At 40.6% G+C, this 21,521-nt stretch overlaps 2 protein-coding genes across 9 annotated transcripts in view; both read right to left on the bottom strand.

Annotated features, from left to right (window-relative positions):
• The window catches only part of adamts14 (ADAM metallopeptidase with thrombospondin type 1 motif, 14), a 40,025-nt gene extending 35,766 nt beyond the window's left edge, over nucleotides 1–4,259 (bottom strand). The window contains exons 1-2 of one of the 2 annotated variants that reach the window (XM_029456359.1): nucleotides 3,799–4,259; nucleotides 3,025–3,434 (exon numbers count right to left, since the gene is read on the bottom strand). In XM_029456359.1, coding sequence (XP_029312219.1) covers nucleotides 3,025–3,434; nucleotides 3,799–3,877 — 489 coding nt within the window. In that variant the 5' untranslated portion in view covers nucleotides 3,878–4,259. The remainder of the gene's footprint in view (nucleotides 1–3,024; nucleotides 3,435–3,798) is intronic. The other variant, XM_029456358.1, reaches the window with a different exon arrangement.
• A 6,223-nt stretch (nucleotides 4,260–10,482) lies between these two features.
• pald1a (phosphatase domain containing paladin 1a) overlaps nucleotides 10,483–21,521 on the bottom strand; it is a 44,025-nt gene continuing 32,986 nt past the window's right edge. For 6 of the 7 annotated variants that reach the window (XM_029456654.1, XM_029456656.1, XM_029456653.1 and 3 more), the window contains 2 exons: nucleotides 17,784–17,939; nucleotides 11,825–11,974 (listed from right to left, as the gene is read on the bottom strand). In XM_029456654.1, the coding sequence (XP_029312514.1) occupies nucleotides 11,825–11,974; nucleotides 17,784–17,939 (306 nt within the window). Of the gene's footprint in view, nucleotides 11,975–17,783; nucleotides 17,940–21,521 lie in introns of all 7 variants that reach the window. The other variant, XM_029456651.1, reaches the window with a different exon arrangement.

The following is a 21,521-nucleotide window of genomic DNA, read 5'->3' as shown; positions in this document are numbered from 1 at the left end:
GAGTTGTGATGACTTCTTCTAGTCTGAGCACTTTGTTTCCACCAATGCAACTGTGATATACATTTGCCCCAATACAGTATGTGTGTGTTCTCTGTAAGGGAATTTTGAAGATCAAGTGCTGGTGGAACGTTACGACGTACAGCACAGTGTATCTAAGAGATTCGGCCCGCATGCGGTGACCTCAGTGCATGATTCAAGTTCTTCTTCCTTCAAAACTTGCTCCTTTCATCAGACGTCTCCTCCGTGTCCTTCGACATCAAGGAGACACTTCAGACTAAATAAATGGAATGAAAAGTGTCTGTTTATCTTTAAACGCCTCCCGGACATCCCTGCATGCACAGACAGGTCTATGTTTATGTTGTTTTTCATGCAAGGAAACGCATGGACCATATTCTTAAGAGTCTGACTCCCAGCCAAATCTGCCAAATCACACAAAAAGAAAGACATTTTCTCAAATACCTTATGTATCTACACATGTTGCCACCGCAGAGGTGGATGCTGACATGTTGTGATGCTCAAAAGCTTTGAAATTTGACTTTTTGAAAAGGCACAATGTCAGGCATTTTAATTGAAAGAAAAGAAAATGTCATTATTCACAAAGAAATATGCTTAGACACAACACCCTGAGGGCCATAAGAGGGAGCAAATCTGCAGAAATATTAGATTACATGTGCATCAGAGTGCAAGACCTTATCATATCTACAAATGTATAGAAAAGTATCTCACACGATTTCTTTGCCACATTGGTTCTAGACCTCCAATATGCCAAATTAACATTTTCATGACTGGTCATTGATCTACTGTCTCATTCCGTCAATATTGTCTTCATTGCCTCTTCTTTTTTTTATAACAAATTGGGGCACTGAACAAACCCAGCATAACTAAATCATTTCAGTTTGATTTTCGATGCAAAATAATACACAGTTGCCCAAAAACCCATCACGGATGCTTCACGTCAGCCAAAATCCATTATTGTCGGTGAATGTAGTCAATGAGTATTGTTCCTATATCTACCATCCATCTAATATGACATTAACGCTGAATAAAGAACCTCCTCTTTCTTTGGTGTTTCTAAAAAAGCAAGTTTATGACACTGTGGTTTTTGTACATATTCTATGCTAAATAGTAGATGTCGTTATTTTAATAAAGATAAAACGACATGATGGCAAACTTTCCCATGTTTAAGAGCTGCTCCTGTCTTCGGAGTATTGAAATACTGTGCATGGACAATATAGCACTGATGATTGCATTTAAGTTTCAACACCTTGAATGACCTCAATTTGTTTTGTTTGTCAGGCACTTCCATTTCATTTAGTGTAATTAAGCGGATCCTTCTAACAAGTTAACAGCTATTTTACGTGTGTAAAAATAGCGGGATAAAAGCTGCTGGAGTACAATAGCTTATTGTTTTCTGTTTGAGGTCTTGATTAAAAATTAAAAACCACTGTGATAAAGATTGCAATCTTTTATGCATTTAGGTTTTGTAACAAACGGTGTAAATAAAACGCTTTTCAGGAAATGACTTGGTGATTAGAGAACACAGCATGGCATTGTGCACACACCACTCGCTGTTATTACATTAACAAAGAATAAATCAAATTTGTTGTGGAGTTAACATAGAGAAATCTTGAGAGCGAGGAAAATACAGCGATGACGACACACAATACAAGTGTTAAGAGGCGTCCATTGTTTCTTCGTGTTGTGCTGATGCAAAATCAAAAGCTTGGCTGTCCTGACTAATGCATCGAGAAGCAGAGAGATGAAATTGAGGGCTTGTGAAAATTCTATCTACCAACAATAGTCTTCACTCAAATACTAGAGTTTTCTCAACTTAGGTGTCAGAGCGTGTGATAACTTAGACAAGGACTCATGATTGGTTTCTGTGTCATGTGGAGCGCAGCGAAACCCTCGGGTCAGAGGGTTATCTTCACTCCCATTCCAAACTTGTCATTTGTGTCAGAACAATGAAGAGAGCTGATTCAGAAAAGCTAAAGAGTAGCCTTGCTTCTTCGGTCACCCTACCAATTCAAATGTCACATGCACGCTCGAAGATTCACTCTAATTTGCTCGACTGCAAACATCCATTAGCTGCTTGGTTCACCTGCCAAAGGTTCTGCTCTGTCACAGCTGTGAGAGTGATGACAATAAATGAATAATACAAAGATTGGTGGTTATGGAGAAGGCGCACAATGCTCTGGAAGAAGAGGTCAACTGGGACTGCGGCATATCATGAAATTGATTTCATGATAGGTTCAATAAAGAGCTTCTAAGGCCATTTTGGATCCAATTCCAGGTTTACAAAACACTTGGATCGCTAAAGTCTGAGCTCCAACCAAGTTCTCTCCTCAAAGATCTGTTGTAGCTAATTACTGTCAGTAGCTGAGGCGCCTCATGTACAAAGGATGAGTCCTTGGCAGCGACCCGGGTTTAAATCTGACCCCTTTGCTGCATGTCGCCCCTCTCTCCCCCTTTCCTGTGTATTTTCTGCTGTACTATCAATAAAGGCAAGCCCATCTTTAAAGCTTCCATAGTCAATATGTCTAATGTGAAAGGGGATGTCATGATGATGAAAATTGAGAATTGAGATGAGAATCCCCTTAGCTTTACAGAGCATATTTCATCTCATTGTTTTGGTTTTAAGGCCCGCAAGTTTGTGGTTCTGGCTCTCTTGCTGCTCTCATCAGTGTCCTTGTCAGATGTAGCTGCAGCTGTTTTCAGGCAAAAAGCTCCAACCAAACGCCGCTAACTTTAGTGAATAGCTCTTGAACATATTGGGGCATTAAGCAGCTTTCTCAGGAGTTGGTGGAGACCAAAAACAGAGCTAAAAAGATACTGTAGATTTAAGATGGATGGATTTTAATGTATGTCTTATGTAAGGATGTGATGCACGTGCAAGCCTATGTTCAGATATGAAGGACTGAACATGATGCCAACACGTAACACTCCACCTTCTGTCTGACACTGTGCCAAAGAAGGCTACATCTCTCTCCATCAGACTAATATTTCAAGCATGCATTGACTTACCAGTCCGTCACAGTTGCTGATAGCCACAGAGGCCTCCGGCATGTCGCTCACGTCTCCAGTGAAAACACAGTCCCCGTGGATACGTTCCTTGGCCTTTTCCACAAAGTCCTCCTGCCATTCCACAAAAGCCCCCGGGGCCACCAGCCTCCTATTGGCCCTCAGGCGGAGGTGCAGTTCTTTCCCAAACACAGTGACATTGAAAAACAAGTGCTGCGCAGAGACAGGGGTGACCGGGGGCATCTCGGGGGCACCGCGGGCCACCCTTCTCCTGCTGCCAAAGGCTGAAGCGGCATCAGCATCACCTGTACTTCCACTTCCAGCAGAGACCACGTGAGAAATGTACCGGCCTCGGGAGTCTGTGCTGAATGGCACGATAAGACCATATTCACTTAACTTTCCGGAGAGTTTTTCTGATGGGACAGATAGTGTCAAGTGAGAATCACATTCACAGACCTATGGCAAGCTCTTATGGAGGAACAAAAAGACTATAAAGCAAAGTAAGCTGAATGATTAAAAAGGCATGCTGAATCATAGAGGCCAGAACTAAACCTTATTTCATACATATTTTTATATAAACCATACAAGAATGATAAATAAATAAATAAAAATCCTGTGGACATAAAATGAAATGAAATCCAGCAATTTAACAGACATATTATGTAGACATATCAATAGAAATAGGCCATCATTTTATATCATTAATTCTCCACATTTAGAGTTTAGAGTACATTTCTATACATAGTGCAAAAAAAGGAAAGTAAGTGGATAACTCACCATGTGTTTCTGCTGCTGAAATATGATCCAAAAAGACTTGACTGAGGGAAAAGCACATCAATAAATACATAGAATCCATAGCGAGGGCTATAGTGTCAGAGCTGCCACTTCAGCGCTGAGTTTTCCTTTCTGTTGTAAACTTTGAGCAGAGTCCTTCCTCCTGAAAAAAAAGCGCAAATGCAGGAGAAGTCCTCAGAGTTGAGCTGGAGCGAAGCAGCCGGGCATTTCTGAGCGTTTTCCCTCTAGACGCCAAACTGACGGATATTCACAAGTTGTTTCCAATCTTTTGGCCTGTGCTGAACTGCATAGACCAAGACTGCCCCATCCATTTAGGGAGCTAAGAGGGGGGATATCTGGGGTGCTGATGACGACAACTCTCCCCGGCAAAAACCGGGACGGTTTGAAGTGGTAGCCCAATTTATTTTCCCCTCTTCTTCGTCCCTTTCCTTCCCCAGATAACTTTTTTTTTTTTAAAAGCAGGAGCGCAAGTTAATGCACGCCTACGCTGAGAAAAAAAGTCGGAAGAGTTCAGATAAAGTGTGCAGAGACAGAGTGTCCCGGTGGTGAAACATCTGCCGTCCAGTCGTGCACCATTACGCACCAATGGTTCGGCTGCGGGACTCTCAACTGCTCAACTTGAAGCCACTACCAGCCAACAGTGGGAGCGCCTTCTCTCCACTAGACAACCACATATTTAGCCAAGCGATTTTCTTTTTTCAACTCAAGAAAAAAAAAAAGTAACTGGAGACGTTATACCATCATGTCCACCTCCACTGCTAATATTCAGTCTTAATATGTCCTTCTTTAAGAGGGTGAAATGTATGCCAGATGCATGGTAATAACTCATATATGTTTACATGAGGCCACAAACACATGTCAGTGATAATATGGCAATAAATCAGAGAATGCAGAGGTCAACACTTTCCAATGCACGTGTTTGAAGAATAAGTGGGGCTTTGGCTTGCTTGGAGATAAATCTAATTAATTATTATCTCAAATGAGTTAACAGGCGGGCATTAGACACATATTGTAGATTACAGAAATTGACACATGACAAAAATATATCTAAAATACAGAAATATACGAAAATTAAGAACTTTTCTTTTAATCAAAAAATAAATAAATCCAAAAGCAAGCACTTCTACCATCCTGGATGAAAGTAAAATCTGAAAGGATAAATTCTCACTTTTCTGAAGTCTATCTTAAAATAAAATATAAAAGAGTTTTTGGGTGGCTTTAATTGTTCCTTGATGTTGATGATATAACATTTCAAGCCAAGGTAATTCGAGATTTCAGCATTTGGAGGTAGATGGATCTTCTTTCTCTTTTTTTCAGTCCAAACTTCCCTCTTTGTGTCACTTACTGTCCTGTCTACCGCGGCTCAGACACTGGAAACATAATGAGAGAATTTCACACTAAAAAGACAAACTGCAACTATTGCTTACATAGAAATTGTGTTTTCTAACTCGATCCGATTTACTGACCTCATGCAGTTTGCATCTCTAGATTTCATAATCTGGGCTAATCCTGCAGATGTCACTGTGAGCATATGTTCCATTTGCAGAAAGGGAACAAATCCAACACCATCATTACAGGCTTAGAAGGTGTGAAAACTCTCCAGTAGATTTCATCAGAGGAATGACAGCCTGTTAAAACATTTTGAATGACTGCTCAAGCAACTAGGACTTTTTTCTTCTTTTTTTTTGGCCCCGGCTCACCCTGCTGGAGTCCAGACTTTGTCAGACATGACCATGCAGAGACTGAACCAACAACTCTGGGATCCTTCTCAGAGGAAGAGAAGGGGGTTGGGTTGAAATGAGTTTTGACTCACCCCCCCCCCCCCCCCCCCCCCCCCATGCAGCGCCATACTCTCATTCTGTGGCTAATTAGCTCCATGCTCCCAGGATGGTCAATGTAGAGCAGGTGTGGGTTTTTTATGCAGTCATGATCCCCCCCCCCCCAGGGCGGCAATGAGAGGATTGGATGCTGATCCAGAGTTGTGCATTAATAAGCCATGGAAACTAACCACAGCATTATGAGATGGAAACCATTAACTGCCTTGTAAGAAGTTTTATGCTCTTTTTCCATCTATACTGTTTGGAGTGTTTTTTGTTGTTTTTGTTTCGTTTGTGTCTAAAAGCCAGGGTGAAATTCCACAATATGGCATAGGCTAGTATTCAATTAGAAGCCTTGTTCTTTCCCCTTCGAAAATGAATAGCTCCACTCAAAGGCTGTGGTTACGTCCACACACCAGAACCATTTTCTACTACAGTGCTCCCATTAGAACACTTTGTCCTTCACAACAGGAGTGTAAGAGCAAATCTAGAATAAACTCTTGTCTCAAATAGAACCCAACTGTTGAGTATTTTAACTAAGCCGCAAGCTATTCACTCGAGACTGCCAGTCCTCTTCAGAAATGGGATTTATTGAACTATAAACACTTGAAAACACAAAATCATTCGTTCATTTCCCTCTCATACTTCACAGAGCCTTGCATCAAAGTCCATTTCTGCATAGATGAGTTTTAAATGTACTTAAAGTCTGAATGTAACAGACACATTGTAATCTGCTGAACAGTAGTTCAAAAGAAAGAAAAAAAGCTTCAGCAATGGGGAGAAGTTACAGTAATGTGCGTGGAGCTGTGGATGCCTCAGTGTGTGCTGTAATGTGGTCTAGCCATGCCAGCGTGCTGAGAAAATATGTGACTGTTCATCTCTCGAGATGCAGGGAGATGCAAAGCAGCTGCTAGTCTGCCCGGCAGCTTGAGGGAAGAGAAGTGCGTCTGCCAAGTTACAAACCAGCGACTTGAAGAAGTTGTTATTATGGTACTCCACCCTGTGTGAATGGAGGGATTTGGGACTCAATGAGTTTCACTTGACCTTCCTTTAGAAAATGTGATTAGTCTCTAATGAGTGTGGGAGCTTTTCCTGTATATGCAGCTGCAACAGTACTCCAATATGTGTCACTACACCATGTCCACCAAATAGTGTTATGTCCTGTTTGTTTCTTCATATCTCAAAAAATACTCAACTGTTTTTAATTTAAGATGGTGGAAAGTTAAAGGAACAGTTTTCACATTCACTTTCTAGGCGAGAGTTTGATGTAAATCTTGTCCAATAAATCCTCTGAATTAAACAACATAAGCATTGGCTTTGTCAATGCCCTCATCAGTAGGACATCATTTCTCTATGCCTTTCACAAATGTAGCAAATAACTGGTACAAAGCAAATGGTTTGGTTATGGTCTGGTTATGGTTATGGCCGGGATTGAAATCAGTTTTCAGGATGAGTGGACTTTCGTCGCCTTGTTGTTGAAATGTGCTATATATATAATAAACTTGCTTTACCTTGCCATGGTCAAGATAATAAAGACTTGGTTAAAGTTATGGAACGATTGTGCTCATGCTTTTTAAAAAATAGCTTTGACTGCCAGTTTGAAACAGGAAACAAACAGCTGTCTCCTGTGTTAAAGTCAGATTTATTGTTGATCCAGTCATCTACCCCAACCTATGTCTAAACTAATCTAAGCTCCTGGCTGTAACTTCATATTTAATGGACAGACTCTGTGCAGTCTCTCGGTAAGAAAGCAAAGAAGCCAAAATTATTATTTATCTCTTGGATTACCAACAGGGAGTCTATTTATGTTTCAAGGGTCTTATATTCCTCAGCTCAAGATCCTCTCAATAGGACATATTAAGGTGACCTTTCAAATGATTTTATGTTCTCAGCTATGTTTTTTCTCTAGGTAATTCAATGTTTGTTTCCCTGGGTTAATATTTTGAAATCACCCACCTATACCTTATAGTCAAAAAATCCTACAAGTACTTTAGCTTCAAATAGGCCAAACCATTTTAAGTGCAAGTGCATTAGATTGAAATAAGCCACACCTCTAAATTTCTCTTTGAGTGCCTAAAGAACATATTTATGTGAATACAAAGAAACAACAGTTATTTATTTACCTTAAAGCGTTCACATTTTTCTGCAACATAAATAACATAAAAAGATTGTTATGATGCTAATTGCGTTAGCATGTCAATGCCTTTTTTAATGGTACGTTAGCATCATGCTAATCGCTAGCTCAAGTAAAATGCTTAGCTGTTGTTGATGTAATATTTTTGTTGTGCACAAACATTTCTTAAAGTGTTGAGTATATTTATGTTTGTAAAAAAGTCAAACAAAATGTGTATCTAATTTAACAATTTAAAAGTGAGTTTTGGTCATTTGATTAATTAAAAATGTGTAAAATAATCTGCAACATTTTAATACAATAAAACCTAAGGCAACTCATAGACTTACCATGTTGTAAGTCTGACCCAGTTCAAGTTAAGTTACAAGTCTTTATGAAGTTGCAAGTCTTTGAGGTCTGAATTATGTCCTTTAAAACTCTGCATTTGCACATTTAATTGTCATTAACAGTGTTGTTCACATAGCCTGAGACCAAGGGCCTTAATTTAGTAAAATGCAAGTTAGACGTTTTACAAAAATAAACATTGACTTATTTAAAGCCTAAAAGGTCAACCACCTGACCTCCAAGCTAACTCGAAAAAGAGCCATGTTTCCATCGTGGCCCCTATTTGACACAGCTAATTTTGTGGTTTGCTAACAATATGAGGGGAGCAATGAGAGGGGAAAGAGGTTTTAGATTAAACTAGAGGTTTTAGATTAACAGACCAAACTAAAACTATCCTGAGCCTGACTGAGGAGTTAACGTAACCACTGAGCCCTGCTAAATTAGGAAGTATCTCAGCTCCGCTCCACGTCTGAACTAAGATTTCATGTCCTGAGAACTGTCAAGGGCTTAGATGTAAGCCATAGTCGTTAATGGAGTTGATGGAAACTTGATGGAATATATTCCTCTTTCAAATAGAAGAGGAAAAAAAGCATTTAAGGGCTATCTATCAATTCAATCAGTATTTTTTATCCTGCTAGCTGAGACTTTTCATTACCTTGCTCAGTCAGGTGTGTAATACCTAGCCTATCAGGGATTGTGCATTATTGCCCGCAATAGATAAAAGACTAGAAGTGTATTTGAGATTGAAGAACATCCCTTCAAAGATGTTTACCGTCTTGCTAACATTGTTTAAATCCCTGAGAGCACACGAGTCTCTCAGGTGTTTGTAATGCTGCCTTCATCCACACAAGTACAATCAAAGAGCACGGCGGTGCACACATGCACCCCTCACAGTGGCACCATGCCTCCTCTCCTGAGCAGCTCTCTCATCTGCAGAGGGAAGCTTTTCACATGAAGTTCATTACATCCCCTCTCGCTGCTCACCTCTCAATGCTGCTCTTTGTCCGCCGTAATCTCGGGATCCTTCAGAACCGCTAGCTTGAGTTTCACATTGGGGAGTATCTCAATGAGTCTGGAAAGGATTTCAAAGGCGAGGGGCCGCTATATCATCCAAGCATGGTCCTCATGTCCTGAGCTTATCTTGACTCGGAGTCAAGTTGGCCACATGCTGGAACTGAATAGCCCCTCTCCATATCCGAATGTTGTTTTAACCAATTTGTCTCTGTTGGTTAAGAGAAACAGACACTGCTATATAAAAGTTTGTGTTGCTGTGCATTTATCTAATATATCCCCCAGACCTCTAACAAAGAAGGGTAAAGTAGGCCATACACTGAGTGAAAAGGAAACAAGTGTAGCAAACTATAAAAGGAGTGTTTCAATCTGGACCACTTGGTTTCCATTTACAATAATCCAGGATAGGCCGTGGTGTGATAAAATCCTAACAACTTCCGTGCTCCCAAAGATAAGCCCGCTATGCACTTACAAGACGGGAAGTGATCTGGGATATCAGCCTTTCAAAGCAGGCCAGCAAAGCCAAGTGAGCTTCACTGATGTGCCGGCCGGTGGCTTTTAATCCCCACACAGCCCTCCATTCTTGTGAGGGTGACCATATTTTTTTTTTCTTTTTTAATTAAGACCTTACCTGTCCACATCAAAAGGTAACTCAGATTAGTCTTTTGATCTGCCTAAGCTCTTTATTACTGTATATGGAATATGTTAAGATTTCAGCCCAACAATGAATGATCTGTTTTGTGTAAATGTGTCCTGCTCGATGCTCATAACCTGCTCTGCTCTCCGAGGTTGGTGCTGACATAAGACAAAGAGGTCCGTCTGGATATACGAGCGGGTTCTTAGCGGTGCGTATCTAGAGCAAAAGATGATGCCGAGATAAGGAGGAAAAAGACAGGAAGCCGAGGAGGAGGGAAGAGACAATTATTTGGCTCAGTTGGTGGATCGGAAACTTCAATGAAACAATGCATAGCGGAGAGTTGTGTGCGAAATATCAATGGACAGAAAATCCTCCCACACGCCACCAATAAAATGATACCAAAAGCAGACAAAGTTATGTTAAATCTATTTGAATTATTTATTTTAGCCCCCCCCAAAAGAAAATAAATGAAACATAGTGAATAAAAGCTAAAACATTTCCTCTATGAAGAGTGCCCGTTTGAAAAGAACCCATTAAATTGAGACATTACGGTGTTATTTCAACCTGCACTTGTACTTTCTTGGGTCATCAAGTCACATGACGATGAGTTTCTAATATTCTCTCAAACATACAAAAGCTACTGTATTTCAATTTCCATCGGTTTGCTCAATTAGTCTGAATCAATTAAACACAGTGCAAATGTTTGATATGTTGACAGAAAAGAAAAAGTAGTAATGAGAAACATCTGGAGGAAGGATTTCTTTATTTCTTTTCAGGCTTATGTTTCTGGTTTTAAGGCAGGATTCATGGTTTTTAAAGCACACCGTGAACTACAAGTTGCTTTACAACTAAACGCATATCAGCAAATTAAAGAGTAGCAAAATATTCAAAACAAAAAAAAAAGGTGTTAAGACTTTTAAAGAAAGACTGTACAATAAAAGTTATTCCGGAAATGTGGCATGTGTGGAATAAAAACATTTGTTTTATTACTGCCCTGATTGGCTGACAATGCAGTTGTAAGTTATTGTCCCGGGACTTTAATGAATCATGCAGCTTTCGTCTTAATTCATAGATGCCACCATGAGCTGCGTTGAGTTGTTAAAGGGTATATTCATCAAGTGATGTCACTTGCACTACTCCTAGCATAACACACATGAATCCCTGGTGGTCCAGTTGCATTGTGGATAATGTAGGAGCCATGTTTTGAAAAAAACACGAGAACTCTTCTTTAGTATTTAAGGAAGTTATGTTAGCATTTAAAAGTCTTTAAAAGTTATCCTAAAAAAGTACATACAAAGACATATTAATAGCTTTAAAGTAAAATCACACTACCATACAATTCCTGACATGCTGTACTGTTAGTACCTGTATCATGACACGTGTAAATCAATTTAAAATTAAACAAATGGACACTATACTGGTGTTATACTGTAGCTAAAGAAACTCTGACCAACTGCATCTTGCGCAAAGCTCCTCTCAACAACATCCACTCGCTTTAGAAAACTCAGACACTTTTAAATAACAGATTTCATATGTACACAGGGAACCTCATCAAAAATGGAAAACCTCGAGGGGAACAAATGCACAGCTCCTGTTGACATCTGTGCTGAGAAGAAAAGGACAGGGCTCAAGAAAAATATCAGGTCACACAACAGCAAACAGGTGTGACATGCAACCAAAATTGTTGGCTGACAACACGGTGGAATTTGCTCCTCTCGTCCATAACAGCATTTAACTTGTCTTGTTCCAACAGAAGTCTTAAAAGGCTGTCTCAACTTTAAAAATGAGTACTCTAAAAGAAACCTTAATTAGAAAAAAGTAACATAAATATTAGTACATTGAAATTATATGTTCTACCAATCGTTAAAAAAGGCAAAGGCACAAATATCAACTTCTAATATAGGAGCAACATTCTGCTAAGACATTGAAACACCTACAAATGTTAACATTGTAAAAAAAGAAAAAAGCAATAACAAAACAATAGATGAAGTGAAAATATGCATAATACAGGGGTAAATATAGAAGGCATAATAATGTCTTTTATTCTGAAAAGCACAGTACTGTTTTGGTGCGTTCACAGTGATCCTCTCAGATGAACTCCCCTCGGAAAGGAAGTGACTGAATGTTCTGCTGTTGCCAGCGGCAGCGCAGCCTGGCCAGCGGCGTGTCCCTCGGGTTTTCAAACTCTGAGAAGCCCAGCTGGTTGAGGATGTCATAAACTCCGGCTCTGGCAGCCACCTACCACAGAAACACACAAAATGTTAATGAACAGGCAACACAGCCAGCCGGGCTTTTTTATTTGTCAGTCGTGACCGCACAAAATGCTTTGACCACCACTTTTTCAGAGTGGAAGCATGTTATCTGACGGTTTCCTACATGTGCGGCTGTTACACTGGGACAATAGGCATCAGAAACAACAGGAAGTGGTAGAACAAGTATTCAGAAAAGGAGCACTCCACTGATTGTACACATCAAGGTTAGTTGTCTCTTTACAAAGTGTACATTTTAGCCTGTGAAAACGTTTGAATTTATGTCCTATGAGACTTTGGAGTGAGGTTTCCAAGGTCTCAGAAAATAACCCCGATGACGTTATAGTGATGTCATCAGGGTGATCTCAGCTTACATTACAAACTGGGGGTGTGGAGCGGATGGACACTTACCAGGCAAATGATGCTAGTGACTTGCATTGTGGGAAATGTAGGATACAGCGTTTTGGGTGCTTGACCTATTCTGGAGACGAATGTCGACTCTCTGCAATCTCGAATTTAATCACTTTCCTTAATCTGAGTCCTAAACTTTATGGAAATAAAATACATGTTTGCAGGAGTACCCTTTAGGAAAATGTTTTATTATCATGTACTCATTATGTATCATTATACTGTTGCAGGTAAAAATGACACACTTGAATCACAGCTCCATATAATTCAATTAGCAACAATTTGAATCCTATTTTATGTCCTTTGTGTGTAAAATCTTAATTACAAACTAGTTACTACAGTTATGTAAAAATGAAGTGCTGCTGGAATGATATGAGGACTAAGTATAAAGCACATTATCCCTCACCAGGAGGCTTCTATAAATATTCTTCAATAGTTCTTGTTTATTGTTTAATAAGTGCAAATTACAAGCATGAAATATTATATATTGGCGCGATAATAAGATAAGGAAATTATTTTTTAAAAGTTCATTCGTCCCACAAGGAGGGAATTTACATCATTATGAGCTATTAAAAGAGAAGCTAGGTTTCCTGTCCACGTGTCGAAGCGACACAGAACCCCAATTGTTCCTGATGGTAAGCAGCGTGTGAGTGAATGTATGCATGAAAGGAAACCATATAAATGCAGTCTGTTTACCTTTGAAGAATATTCCTAAGAGCCTCATTGTGTGCAATTTTCAAGTAAAGTGTTTACCACTGAAATTGAGATAATTGAAAGTACAAATTAAAATAACTACCTGGTTATAGTACTACCAATTGAACAACACCATGGAAACAGTATTAGTTGAATGAGGACAGAGAGGAACACGGCGAGATGTCCCTCGAGAGAGAGAGAGTTCAGTGTTCGTGTTAAGCAGCAGGTCACGCTGACTAATGCTCTGCTTAGGCTGTCAAACACTATAGGACTGATGGGAAGCCCCACGGACAACCAGAAACATCTGGCCATAAAGCCAAAAAACCAAACATTTATTTACAGCAAGACAACGCCTTCCCTGCAAAAAAGTCTAAAGATCGAATACCCCCATTTGAAGGGCCACGGCTTGCACAGTTTACTCTGCAGGAGAGGCTTCAGGGAACTCAGCTGGGACCCTGGTGTTCAGCCACTACATTTGATAAAAGAGCAAATTAAACACTAATGAGCTCATATCTGTGTGTCAATTTCTTTAATTCCGTCGGCCTGTGTAATGACATTCACATCACAACCCATTAAAAAGGGAACCATCAGCAGTTAGCACGTTTGACTCAGTGGAGGTAACGTGGCCTCAAACGCTTTGCCAATTTAACCTCTCCCTCTTCGCCTGGGGCGGTCAAGAAGTCTGCAAAATTGGAGTGGAGAGGAATGCGCAAGGGGAGAGATGTTGAAATAAGGGCTTCATGTGTGGATGCATACTTTTACACGACCCAAAATCGAAGAATATGACTGTGGTTATGTTCTTGAGGCTGTGAGGTAAAAAAAAAAAAAAATGCATGTCATGTTTAATGCTGATGAGGACATAATGGAACAATGAACAGGAATAATAGTATCCAGATATCCCTTTCACTAACAATGATTATAGCTTAGCTGGCCAGTTCTGAGCAGAAATAAACACAAGGCACCGCAGAGTGTGGTCTAGATTACTTGCTGACCATGCAAAAATCAAATCGTACAATAGATATCATGCAACGCTAAAACCTTTGCTTCCCCTCAGTCCCGTCAGCTGTCCCACTACAAACACATTATCACGCAGCTTTTATTGTGAGGTCTTAATTAACCTTTTATATCAAACAAATGCACTGATGTACCTTTGAGGACACCATGTTTGTGTGATGTATTCCAGGACGGCTGCCAGCAACAGACTGCTGTACGAGTGCTTTGGTGGGAACAAACGAGTGGGTGCAGCTGAACCATTAGTCAGTGAATGAGACTCACAAGAGGATTTGTGCTATTAACCAGGGCACTTAACCTGACTCATCTACTCTACAGTGCAGCGTTCTGAGTAGGACATGAATGAAATGTCTGACAAAAAGGGAGAAGAAGATGTTGGGGAGGATGAGATGGAGAGGATAAAGAGGGCATTACTTCATTGTTTTTTTTAAAAGGAATACTTCAACATACACAGTCTGTTCAGTATATTTCAATCAAAGGTTCTCTAGCACAGAGGTAAATACACCACTTCCAGGATACGCTATTATAATTAATATGAAACGTAGTGTTTTGCTGAGTAGTGAAGACGATTATACGACTACACAACTGATTTTCAGAGGAGCATTCCTTTACCCCTCATAGCAACAACCGCAAATCACACACTGTATGCATAAAGCTTTTTTTTTTTGCAGATGATAGAGACCATTAAACAAGACTAAGAGTGTGCAGCCATGCTAGCAGTTATGTGAGCTAAATGCTAACAACAGGATGCTGACATGCTGATGTTTAGCACGTACACACTTGTTAACCATTCTCACCATCTTAGTTTGGCACATTAGCATGCTAACGTTAGCTGATTAGCATTAAAAACAAAGTACCAGGATCATGTCAGCAATCGAAAATGTAATTTCATTTTAGCTTAATTTTTATACATGTATAAATAAAATGGAAACCACCTCTGGCGGGGGCTCGTGGCTGCCCAGGGTGCTGCTGTGGTGGAAATTACATAACAAAGACACGAGATGTTGAAAAGCAGCAGATCAATACGTCTGCACACGAATCAAGACGGCTCGCATCTTTGATGGTAATTCGCGGCAGTCCTTGAAGTTGTTGCCGTGCGGTGACAAACTTGCTAGGTGACAGTAAGCAGAGTTGACGGAGAGATGCCTTTCATGCTGCAATGAAGAGATCACAAACGCCAATACTCATTAGGCGCCTGGGGAGGAGCAGCGCAACGAGGAGTCGGCTATCTCAAAGGCTGCACATACCGGTGCCTGTGTAGCGGGACAGGGAGGCCTCTGTGCCACACATCAAAACAGCTGGAGTGACTGATAGGGTACCTCTCCTGCAGGCATCTGTGGTATGCACTGTACACAAGTCCCGCCATTGTGTAAAAGGGCCACATTTTGGATTAGCAAACATGGATTTCAATTTCAATAAGTCCTCTGATGTTTCTGCTCTGATCTCACTACATGGCAACATGGGCTGATGACGCTCGGGACAATATTTGTATGTTTGTTGAATATGCACACAATGTGGCAGTAAGCATTTACTTTACTTATGTACTGCTGCATCATTGAAACAACACAAAACACGAGCGCCTGTGGTCAAACAATCTAAACAGAAGCAACAAGACCAAATAGGTCAGAGGCTCCGTATCAGCTGGCACAGGCTGCTGCCCTGCAGGACTGGGGACACTGTGCTCCTGCTGTTAGTCGCTTTAGAAATAAAATGAGTCCATGCACACACACACATGGGCAGGATGCAGGACAGACTGTACCACTCAAATCTGGCAGGTTGTGTAACAATGACTTGAAATACATGACCAGTGTTGGTGATGACCCCCCGACCGCCGCCTCTGGCGTTGCAGTTTGTCATTAATAATCCGGCCACGGTCACTGGTGATAGGCTAATGATTGTGCCTCTGGGTTGGTTGGGTCGCTGCCAGATTCTGCTGCAACTGGGCCAGTGAACACATCGCAGTACTGCCTTTAGCCCGTGTGTCACAAGACTTTCCTGCACCATATTTGAGTTTGACTATTTCTTTTAGAGTTTACTCCAACGTAGTGTTTCGTTTCCTTCTTCGGTTTTCTTCTGTGTGAGCTGTAAAGCACTTTGGCTCAACTGTGCTTTGTGTCAAGTTCTACAGAAATAGGGTCGAGCTTGTGAACATAGTGGAGCATTTGACAGCTAAAGAGAGCTGGAAGTGCAGACCAAGGCTAATTTAGCACTTGAAATACTTTCAGTACATCTCAACAATAGTTCCCATCGATTAATAACCTTTGTGAGCTGCTTCAAAGGGTAGCTGCTTATCGGCCCGAACCTTCCCTCTTCCATCACAGTATTTTTCTTGAAGACAGGCAAGTGTATAACTGCATTTTATGGGCTTAACTTTTAAATTGTGAATGACATTTTAACATCCTGTTACATTGACAAGTGTTTTTTGTTGCCTGCTTTACAGTAGAGCACTCCTGTTCCCCGTGTGCACGCTTGTATTTTCTCATGGCATAACTGGGCCATTAGAGTCACTCTGATGCACCACATATATTTGCCATTCATAACAGGAAGAATTTGCCCTGATTGACTGCGCATATTTCTATGACAATTGTTTTCACAGCTATTGTTCCAGTCTATTTTGGAATTTAGCGTTTTTTCTTTGAGTTTATTCCACCTCAATAAGGACAAAGAAGGAAGAGATTGCAAATAAGAAGAATAGAACATGCCAACGGAAAGAGTTTTGTTTTTGCTTATAGCATACATTTGAGACACTCCAGTCTGACACTTTGAGACTACAAACATAAGAATTTCAGAATTCAACCAAAAGAAAAAATACATCGTAAAGATGGAGTTGTGGTGGAAATATGTATTTTTGCTGAGCCTCAGTGCTAAAGCTGGGACAACAACATGACCTCTGACACCTAACACATACAAATGTAAACAAAACCATATAATATTTATTATTTATTCACATTTAAGAGCCATTCTGTGTGCTGCAGCTTTAACTGATCAAATTGTGTTTTGTCAACCTGCCAAACTGCTTATTTTGTAACATCATGCGAGTTTAACATATTGCAACATACATTTTAATTGCAGTATGCGTGTGTGTGCGTGTGTGTGTGTGTGTGGGGGGGGGGGGTGTCCCACTTACTGACTACTCATTTGTTTGGAATGCACTTAAATTCTCCACTTTACTGTAGGGGCACAGCTGGCCAAACGATTAATGTACCAACAGAAACACAGAGCAGAGACATGATGAAGTTCAGTGTGTGAAGAAGCAGGCCACAACAGAACCAGAACCAGCTTGTAAATGCTTGCAGCAAAATCCAAATGAAACTCTGGTAACAAAATGAGTGTGTAAAAATGTTTTTTTTAATAAAAGAAACTGTCGCTCATCTCCCGTTTGGCTGGGAATTAAACATTTGTTCCTCTGTCACGTTTTCACTAAAGCTGGAATTATCAGTAAATCTTACGTCTTCAGCGGCAAATGAAAAGGTGAAAAATGAGTCTTGAAGGCCACCAGCAGATATCTTGGTACCCGAAGGACACACCTTACTTATTCAATACAGTAAGTTCAAGTGTGCACAGCTTTTCTGATTTCCAAGGGCAATTCAAGAAAAGGACTCATTACCAGAAGCATATGTATATGAAAATGGTGAAAGTGAGATAGAATAGAGTAGAAAACAGAGGTGGGGGCAGAGATCACGTACCTGCTCCATCCAGACAGTGAAGGAGCGCTGCAAGGAGTCTTTCTTCTCCAGATGCAGGTATGTGTTGAAGAGGATGAGGTAAATGTAGCGCTCCAGGTACTGCAGGCTCCTAAGCACTAGCTGCTGACACTCCTTCTCCGTCTTACCACTTTTGATCTGAGAAAAGAAGTAAACAAAGCCCTATTGGTATATCAAGTTGGAACAACAGTCATCAGTAGCTTACATATTTCACATTTCTACTGTGTAAAGTACCAAAAGTCAGGCAGGCTGTCCATCTTTTATGTAGCTAGTTCCTCCTCATGTAGGCATTTGCATAATGTTTATGTGTTTGCATAATGTTGGTCTCCCTTGACATTTAAACTGCCTTGAAACAGAAAATGTTATCAGCATTTTAAAAAGATGATGAAGAGGGACATTTAAGCGCATTAGTTCACAGGAAAACACATGCAGTGACCTATACGACCAATCAGAAGTGTTTTCAGCTTATATAACACTCTCATTCCTGCACTGTGTTTCTCTTATATCCCCTCAACCCCCGCCTGTGTGGACAGTATTTCCGCTTGGCGCCAACATGACATTGTTTATCTTGGTCTCCCTCAGGCCGTCAGCTCCACCAACAGAGGGTCTGTGTCCTCTAAAGTGCAGGCACAGTACCAAACATATATTGTGAATCACGCATCAACAGCTTTCACTAATCTGTTACAATACACACACAAACACAAAGACCAAGTCACACTGTCTTTCTTCCAACCACTTTGGAAGAAAATAATTAAAAAGCAACAGTAATTTAGTAGAACAAAGCTTAATTCTTATGAATTTGAAAGAACACAACAAAAAAGAACCAAAAGTTAGAAGGGAAGGTCACACCAGCTTTCAAAACTTGCAACCTTTAATTAATTCATCGTTCGCAGTATGAAATGCTCCGTGGTTGTAAAGTTGACAGTCGATGGTAAAAAATACATATTTTTTCAACATATTGTCCCACGAGTAAAATTGTGTGTAATCCTGAAAATAAAATGCTGTATAGTGCAGAGAAATGATTGTTATTATAACTAAGATTCAAGTTTCTGTCCACCTGATAATGTGAGCTCTGGTTTGGAGTTGGTGGAGACCAAAGCTAAAGTAAAGAAATGAATAAAGTCAAGCTAAACTTTACCGAATAACTAGTTTCAAGCTACTATGATGTCATCAATAGGCGTCTAAATCAAGCTCTAATTTCAAAACCGTGTTATGTTCTGTCATTAATAGAGAAGATTCAGACATTGGAATAAACTCACTCTAGTAAACGGTGTGTTTTGATACCGCCGGTATAATCTTAGAAAAACGAAAGTTATCGTATTCTTTCATCTCCCTTTTATCTGATGAAGAAAACCCATCGGCAGATAGTGTGGTAGAGTCGCCCTAGTACTCACAATAGTTGTTTACTCCCTCTGTCTCCAAATACCCTTTAACTCCACTTTAGTTACAAGGTTATTCTCATGAGAAGCACTAAATAATGAAAATGTTCATGGTAACACACTATACTCAGAAACACTAGAACAGTTCAATTATCCAAAGTATGAGTTGATCCTATAATCCGTATGATTGTTATTCAAGAGACAAGATGATAGTGCTCTCACAGGACTCATTTACGGTCTACAGAACAGAAGTGAAATAAAAATCATTTGCAAGTCAATCTTTGGCTCAAGGTCATCGAAAAATCCACAATAAATGTGTAACATTAAATGTTGCTTATGTAACCTTTCAAATGGCACTTTTCAAAAAGTAAGGCTGGTAATTGGAGTTGATCTTCAATTACAGGCTGTGAGCTGCAGTCAGGTAAACGCAGACAGGCTTTCATTAGTGTGGCGAGTCTTCGTCAAGATGTTTTCCCTTTTTCCTCCTCTTTAGATTGCTTTAGGGACGGCCTTGAACAATTCCGGACATTATGTGAAAAGGCCTGCCATCCAGCTGAGCCGAGTGTGAGGTGTGTACAGGATTGGATAACGTGTCAATTAGGGTTATTAGAAAGTAACAAGCGGGGACGAGATGTAATGTATCTCAGTGAACTGTCAGCATTTCTTCAGAAACGTTCTGTATTCTGATGAGCGTTGTGACCGACTTTGTTTTTCATGGATAAAACAGATCATCTGCTCACAGTTTGCTGCATATCAGGAAAGTGTATTAAGGACATTGTGGGGGCTGCACAGAGAATAATGAAAGTTTACCAAGTAGGTGGGCTAGCACTCAGGGCAATTTGAAATGTGCACAGTGCACCATAATACGATCATTTCAGAGCTGAATGACGCAACAGAGAGAGCGAGAGAGAGAGAGGGGGAATGAGAGGGGTTTCCTGTTCATTCCCAAACAGCCGTGGTTGGATCCCAGTTTTCCGAGCATCTGCAGCAGAGCGGAGGAGAAACTACACCTATGCAAACAATGGATGTGCCGTCTGTTGTCTATCAACTCTTCCAGGACACAGAGGAAGAAAGAAAGCACACACACGCCTCACTTTCTCTATCTTTCTCAGTCAACATTGACTACAGCGGCAGAGCAGGTGAACGCTGGGGAACCCGATCACCCTGTGCTCCCTGCTACCCAAGGGGGCTTTCAGTTTTTCATTTCTTAGCCTGAACATCCAAAGTGCCAAAGCTTGGCAGCTATCTGTGCACATACCAAGCTCCTAACACACACACGGTCAGATCAGTTCGAAGAGATTACATAATTCACACCTCTACAATCTGCAGAACTTTAATTGTGTGGCTGCCATCTGTCTGTCTACATCGACTGACTGAGCCACATGTGTGGTAGAGCGGCCTCTCGTGTATTCTCAGAAATTCCTTCAGAAAGCAATGTTGGGGAATATGTGGCGAAGAAACAGAGAAGATTTCTTACATTCCATGTAAAAGAGACTCGCTTTGGAAGCTTTGGATTTGTGTGGATTAAATTATTTTAAGTTCTGGGACAATGCTGAAAAAAAAAAAAGTATACTACAGAACAGCATCCTCTCATCTCGCAGAGTCTTTCAGAAACAAAGGAAATTACATCCTCGTTTACTATCAAAAGGTGAAAGCCATAATTCAGCCGGCCGCTGAGGTGTGATGATTGCGTCCGCGGCTCCGAGTGAGATGGGACGCTGGCCAAACACAGACCACAGAGAGTCCAGGAATGCTGGTTGTCTGAGCGGAGCTCCAAGCAAGGACAATGTGAAAGTGAGAGAAGTGGTGTAGAAGAAGTGGACGTTGTCACTGCACAGACACGGAGGAGAGTTCAGACAGCTTTCCGTTAAACTGGAAAAATCTCATATCTATCCGTTTGATATTAAATTGGAGGCAGGCTGGAGATCGTTAGCTTAGCTTAGCATAGCAAAAACACTCAAAGAGAGGGGAAACGGCTTGCTTGGCTCTGTCTGAGAGTAAAAACAAATATGCACATTAAGGCCCTGTCACACATATCCGTATGGCAGAAACGTATGCCGGCGCAAACGAAATATCGGCAATAGGTTGATATAAATTAAGGGTAAGTTGTGATCGTTTGAAGGACGCAGACTTTACGCCGAACACGCCAGACATACGGTCCTGTCACACAGTTCAGTATGGCAGAAACGTCTGAAAAGTAGCTCAAAATGTGTCAGAGTCCAAATACGTCCAACTTTTCCACAGTGGTGTTGTAGCTGACGTATACATAACAAATTATTATATGCATGTCAAACATTGATCGCGTATCACTTACTTATTTAAAACGTATCACGAGCGTCTG

Source organism: Cottoperca gobio, chromosome 19 (genome assembly GCF_900634415.1).
Source record: "Cottoperca gobio chromosome 19, fCotGob3.1, whole genome shotgun sequence".
NCBI classification, from domain to species: Eukaryota; Metazoa; Chordata; class Actinopteri; order Perciformes; family Bovichtidae; genus Cottoperca; species Cottoperca gobio.
Note: the sequence above shows the minus strand (reverse complement) of the source record. Positions and strands in the feature narration are given on the sequence as shown.